Consider the following 7,031-nt stretch of genomic DNA (forward strand, 5'->3'; position numbering starts at 1 on the left):
AGAGATCGCTGGCTAATCTAAAATAGTTGGAACTGGAACTCAGGTCTTTTGACCGGGAGGTTTCTTTGTTGGCCACTAGGTGGTGATAATTTGTTAAGAGAAATTTAATATTTAAATTTACATTTGATCTAGAATGCATACGTATGGTATGACCAGACTACAAGACTTGTGGTCATGTGAACATGCTATCAGGGAGAATCAAATGTTTCTGAAATCATCCTGCATAGTTAACATGGATACGTTAATGGCCAATTGTAAGGAAACTGGTCAAAGAAAGTACAGTCTACTAAGACAATTGAATATTATGTAGTCATTACATACATATGCAAAGTACTTGGTAATTAGGTGTCAAAGGAATAAAAATTACTTACTGAGTGTTTTTCTTTGTTGACAGATATTCAAATCATTATTGCATGAAAAGTCCAGGTTTATAAGTGATACTCTACATGTACAGTGAGTTTGACTATTAAAATGAATTTTTAAAACAATGTCAAAGTCATGTGTGAGCAGTGAGACTTCAAATTTTCTTTTTTTTTTTTTAACTATAAATAGCAGAAAAAATTGGCAAGATATAGTATAATACACTACTTTTACCATAAGACCTAAAATCAAAATAAAGAGCTAGTTGGGAAACCTGTTAGTGCCAAAGTTTTCAGACTCCTTTTTCCTACCCTTGTGCAGGCTTCTTCAATTGCTTTTTCTTGGAGCTGAAGCTTGATGGTGATAACATTCTTTTACTTCCTTAAATATAAATATGCCCTAAACATTTCAACAATTATCAGAACCTTAAAGAGTTGAGACTTCTAGATACTTTTGATGGAAGATGATGAATATTTTGCTTATCCTATGTCTTTTTGTACGAGAGAACATGTACATATGACTACAGTGGACATAGTTTATATATTCCCAAACCTTTCAAGCCGCCATCACTGTTCATTCTAAAGAACTGCGATATATACATTAACTGGAAGAACTGTTGAAATTTAGAAAGAGTTTGGATTTTTATCTCCTTTTAAAATCTTATCCAATTGACGTTAAACTTGAGTTGTAAGTCTTTTTTTTCTCCCTCTGGATTTTATTTTCAGATAGATTAGCCTTGTTTTCCCCAGTATATTTTTTATACATTGTTTCTGTTTTATTTTACTTAAGGAGTCCATAAAAAGTTAGGTTTATTATTTTTAAACATGTTTTATTCAGCTTGTTAATCGTAAATGCATGTTGAAATTTTAACTCCTGACATTTTAATACTTAGCCTGCAACTATAAATATACATCATAACCATTACCTACAATGAGTTTACTATTTGCTATCCACTTATTGAACAGTATATTTTATATTACATTTTAGACACTTAGGTGGAAATTGAATTCAAATAACTAGCCCTTTGTGTTAAATCTTGGTTCTATTAAAACACACACACACACACACACACACACACACACACACACACACACACACACAGTTCCTTTTCATCGTCCTGTCTGATGCTAAAGGTGATGGCAGTGTAGATGATAGCTGCCCAGGAACTGCAGATATCCTCCAACTAGAAAAGGCTCAGGGGTTTCAGTCACATCTCTAGATTAAGATTTCAGTGAGCGTGTGTCTCGCCACTGTGAATTAAATGTCTGCTGGATGCATTTATGTTTGTTCCCAGTGACATTTCATATGTGGGGAAGATGTTTTCTTTCTTAGTTTGTTGTTGTTAGATTGAACCAATCAAGACTACTCTGAAACCAGACAAATGGTCAAGAAAAGTGAATTGATGGGTGGAGGGCCTTACTAATGTGCAAAATGATCTCAGGATGTATGCTTTTGAAATCATTTTTAGCATGTGACTAGCATGTGACCCCTTTCTTTTTTTTCTTTTAATATTTATTTATTTATTTATTTATTCCCTTTTGTTGCCCTTGTTGCTTTATTGTTGTAGTTATTATTGTTGTTATTGATGTTGTCTTTGTTGGATAGGACAAAGAGAAATGGAGAGAGGAGGGGAAGACAGGGGGAGAGAAAGATAAGACACCTGCAGACCTGCTTCACCGCCTGTGAAGCGACTCCCTGCAGGTGGGGAGCTGGGGCTCGAACCGGGATCCTTATGGTGGTCCTTGCATTTTACGCCATGTGCGCTTCCCACTGCACTACCGCCCAACTCCCTTATTTCCCCTTTCTACCAGACATTAAATTAGAAAATGTCCTGTATCTATTTTTTTCTGTGTCTACACAATTCCATCATTACAATTCCCATAGACATTTATTTTTCATTTTCTTTCTTTTTGATAGAGGGTAAAAGAGAGGGAGAGAGAGAGAGAGAGAGAGAGAGGAGAGACATCTGCGGCACTGCTCAACTGCTCACGAACCTTTCCCTATGCAGGTAAGGGAGAGAGATTTAAAATATACTAGAGGCACAGGTAGCTGATGGTTTCTACAAACAATTGAACACACTGTGACTGTGGCATCACCATCACCGAGTGTCAGGGAGGCCTGTACTTAGCTCCAAGAGGGAGAGAGAGAGACCTTGCTGAGCTCATCCTAAGCTCCCATTCAGAATGTGCTGATGGAAGCCAGGAGAACTTCATATCGTTGGGGATTTCAGAATCTAAAGAACTAATTCATAGTCAACAAGCTGAAACTTGTTGTTAATTGTATTCCAAAAGGCATTTGCGTTAACAGCCACGTCGCCAATTACATTAAAACTTGAGGGGCAAAGTAAAGCCGGTAAGAACTGTGGCACAGGGAGTCGGGCTGTAGCGCAGTGGGTTAAGTGCAGGTGGCGCAAAGCACAAGGACCAGCATAAGGATCCCGGTTCGAACCCCGGCTCCCCACCTGCAGGGGAGCCACTTCACAAGTGGTGAAGCAGGTCTGCAGGTGTCTATCTTTCTCTCCTCCTCTCTGTCTTCCCCTCCTCTCTCCATTTCTCTCTGTCCTATCCAACAACGACTACAACAATAAAAAAAAACAACAAGGGCAACAAAAGGGAATAAATAAATAATAAATAAATAAATAAAAATTAAAAAATTAAAAAAAAAGAACTGTGGCACAGCTGAGTGAGTGCAGAACCTTCTGCATATTGTGATGAATGTTTTTTTGTTTGTTTGTTTTTTGTTTTTTACCAGAGCACTGCTCAGCTCTGGCTCAGGGTGGGGGGGGGGGACTGAGCCTGGGACTTTGGAGCCTCAAGCATGCTCTTTGCATACCATTATGCTATCTCCCCCCACTCCTGAGATGAATGTTTAACTACCCCAAATACCAGTTTTGTTTACAGTGAATACTTATACAAATGGGACAGGCCAGAAATTAGCTGCTGCACAGACCTGTAGGTGATGGAGCCTAGTGGCTTTTACTCTGTGGGGAACAATATCATGTTTTAGCCTCAGTTCTCACACTTAGGCACCCTTTGCCCTGCCAAGCACATTCATGAACCTCTAACTATACATGTACTTATGAGGAAGTCACAGAGAGGTCACTTTGAAAGAGATTTTCAAGTGCTTCTCATCTGTGGTGAGCTACTCCTGAGACCCTAGTATTTTTGGCTGCTATGTTGAAAATCACAGATTTAATATACAATGATTATCTGCACACACTATGATTACTTACATACATACCTTTAAAAAAAAAAACAAATACTCCCAAGGCTATGATCCTCTCTCTACATACATTTGCTTCCTGACTCCAAAACAGTATTATCAGCCTGCTCCAGATAAAACAGTTCTGTTTTACTAAGCATCCAAGGGTTACAGAAAGCATATTAAACTCTCTTGCAAGCTATATGATTAAAAAAAAAATGTAGCTTTTGAGCTGGAATGTGGGATACAGCCTTTAGCTGGCCGCCGGAATTCCCCTGGGTGTCCAGTCTTTTCATCTGTGAAAGGCTGTAGAAAATACAAACGTATGGTCTCTAAAGACCCAGCTCTACACATTGTTAAGTGAAATAAAGCAGCAGGCTGGAAACCGGATCTGAAGTCCATACCGGTGTATATTTTTGTATTTTCACAAGTGTGTGCTTATGTGATCGACTTTACTTTCTCACGAAACATAAACGTGACCACATCTTCTAGCTTCCACCAAGCCTGCATGTCTCTAGCTTACATCTGGGTCTCCTCCTCTGCTGTGTGTGTCACCTCGTGTCCTGGTGTTTACTCTGGGCTGGCTCTTACTCGCCCTCGAACTGCAGTGTCCTGGTATTTCAGTCTGCATACTCTCAGTGACTAGCATTAACAATGGCACAGAAAAGACAACAAGTTTCTCAAATTAGCAAATTAAAAGATTTTAGAGTGCATATGTTAACGGTATTTACTAACTCACCCAAATTTGGCTCACCCTTTCCTATGTAAAGATCACTGAGCATCTCTTATAGGCAGACCCTAGAACTAGAACTTCAGAAGCTCGTAGCTAGTTGACAAGAAAGACGAAAGATGCATGTTATTAATCGTAGTTGCAGTGTGAGGGCTGCTATCATATAAGCCAGATATAAGCAGATAGTAGAAGTTCAAATAAATAACGTGTACTCTGACCTACATTTGAATTACGATAAAGCTCCCCACCTTGGCAAGCATGGTCTCTTTGTTCCTTTAGTAACAAGTCTCTATGAAAGTTTAACTGGATTTATACTAGCACTCCTTCTTGATGCTGACTTAACAAAGCTGTTTCTATGAGATCTAGACTAGTTTAGGTTTTCTGTCAGTCTAACGCTATGTCTCCTTAAAGGTCTTCAAGTACTTTTAAGATATTTACCAAAGTTGGCGACGGCCTAGGTTGTTCTAAAGTGCTGTTGCATCCGTTTTCTCTGGTAAGAGCCTCTTTGCTTCTTTCAGGAGGATTTTCCATGGGAGGGTGCATGGCCATGCATCTAGCCTATAGAAACCATCAGGATGTGGCAGGAGTGTTTGCACTTTCTAGTTTTCTAAATAAATCATCTGCCGTTTACCAGGTAGGGTTCAGATTTTTTTTCAATATTGTTTTTTTTAATATTTTATTATCTTTAGTTACTTATTGGAAAGAAACAGCCAGAGATTGAGAGGAAGAGGAAGATACAGAGGGAGAAAGAGAGACACCTACAGCCCTGATTTACCACTCGTGAAGCTTCCCTCCCCCCCCCACTGCAGGTGGGGACCAGGGGCTTGAACCCAGGTCCTTGTGCACTGTAATGTGTGCACTTAACCGGGTGTACCACCACTTGGCCCAGTTTCAGATCTTTAAAAAATTACGGAGTCACACACTGAAACGAACAAACAAAATTGAGAATTAAGTGGTGATTGACACGGAGAGTTCCTGGCAATTCTTTTGCAGGCTAGTCATGTTGATTAATCTAGTTATCAGTGTTCACATATTGCCTAGTACAGAGAACACTGGAAACAAAATCTCAGAGTGGAAAGGATCACAAAATTATATGTGGATACATCCTTTATATGCATTACGATGCAGGTAGTTAGAGCTGGGTGTGCGTACTATGCCGTTTACATAACCAAGATGCAAACCACTCCTACTTCCTATGCCTGTTTTAAGGATGCGACATTATCAGAGGCAAGAACAGCAGATGGGGAAACGAGTAATCTTCTCCCTTCCTCTCCCTCTCCGCTGGGTTGAGAGATGTGTCCTCCTAATTCACAGTTTCTTTGGAAATGCTTTGAACATTTCTGAGACAGTCCTCTCTGGAGGAAACACAAATCACACATGACCACAGCTGCCACAGAGACCTGGCAACTATGTGTCACCTCAACCTCATGTGACCAGTTTTTATTTATGTATTTATTTATTTATTTATTTTCTTTAGACAGTGCAGTTCTGGTAAAGTTAGAATGACCCTGCTCTCTCTGATTTGCAAGAGCAATGTTCTTCACTGAACTCTGTAAACTGTCCTCTGTTCTGCCTTCTCTAGGATCTTCAGAAGAATGCCAGTGTGCTTCCTGAATTATTTCAGTGCCATGGTACTGCAGATGAGTTGGTTCTTCATGCTTGGGGAGAAGAAACAAACACAATGCTACAATCTCTGGGAGTGAGGACAAAGTTTTACAGTCTCCCAGGTGTTTACCATGAGCTCAGCAAAGCTGAGCTAGAGAAGCTCAAAGCCTGGATTCTTACAAAGCTACCAGGAGAAACAGCAGGACAATGAATGCATTAAGACTGGGTAGTTAATATGCATAGAATGTCATGGTGAAAAGTGATGGTTACTGGCAAATTATACTTTGAAAAGTGGTCATTAAAATATTAAGAGGTGTGTAGTGCACCAAAGTAAAGGACTCTGGGGTGAGGGGGTGGGGTGGGGAATGTTCAGGTCCTGGAACATGATGACAGAGGAGGATCTAGATGGGGGGTTAGAGTGTTATATGGAAAACTGAGAAATGCTACACATGTACCGATTACATATTTTACTGTCAATTGTAAACCATTAATCTCCCCCAATAAAGAAAATATATTCAAAGATATAGGCCAGCAGGCCCTTACTCATTACTGAAGTGTTCAGCACTGCAGAGACCAGCATGGCACTAAAGGGATTCATTAACTAGGACAAACAAGGGTGAATTATTATTCAAATATCTTTTTTCACTAATCAGAAACCCTCTATGTAATCAAATACTGAAATTTAGAAAAGGAAGCTTTAAAATAAAGACAGTGAAAAGGCTTAATATGGTATTTTATCTTTCCTACCACTTTTTTTGACATCTTTATTTTTATTTATTTATTTATTCCCTTTTGTTGTCCTTGTTCTTGTGATTATTATTGTTGTTATTGTTCTTGGACATGACAAAGAGAAATGGAGAGAGGAAGTGAAGACAGAGAGGGGGAGAGAAAGACAAACACCTGCAGACCTGCTTCACCACCTGTGAAGTGACTCCCCTACAGCTGGAGAGCTGGGGGCTCTCCAGAGATCCTTACGCCGGTCCTTGTGCTTTGCACCACTTGCGCTTAACTTACTGCGCTACTGCTACTGCCCAACTCCCCCACTTTTTTTTAAATTAACTTTAAAAGTTAATTTAGATATTTATGTTTTTTTGCACTGTCTCAAAAGCATAGCCACTAATCCACCAAGTTTACA

The 7,031-nt window shown here is 39.5% G+C and overlaps 1 protein-coding gene across 2 annotated transcripts in view; it reads left to right on the forward strand.

Annotated features, from left to right (window-relative positions):
- The window catches only part of LYPLAL1 (lysophospholipase like 1), a 29,262-nt gene extending 22,641 nt beyond the window's left edge, over positions 1-6,621 (forward strand). For both annotated transcript variants that reach the window (XM_060178455.1, XM_007521320.3), the window contains exons 4-5: positions 4,810-4,925; positions 5,874-6,621. In XM_060178455.1, the coding sequence (XP_060034438.1) occupies positions 4,810-4,925; positions 5,874-6,107 (350 nt within the window). In that variant the 3' untranslated portion in view covers positions 6,108-6,621. The remainder of the gene's footprint in view (positions 1-4,809; positions 4,926-5,873) is intronic.
- Positions 6,622-7,031: the final 410 nt, after the last annotated feature.

Source organism: Erinaceus europaeus, chromosome 19 (assembly GCF_950295315.1).
Source record: "Erinaceus europaeus chromosome 19, mEriEur2.1, whole genome shotgun sequence".
In the NCBI taxonomy this organism is placed as follows: Eukaryota; Metazoa; Chordata; class Mammalia; order Eulipotyphla; family Erinaceidae; genus Erinaceus; species Erinaceus europaeus.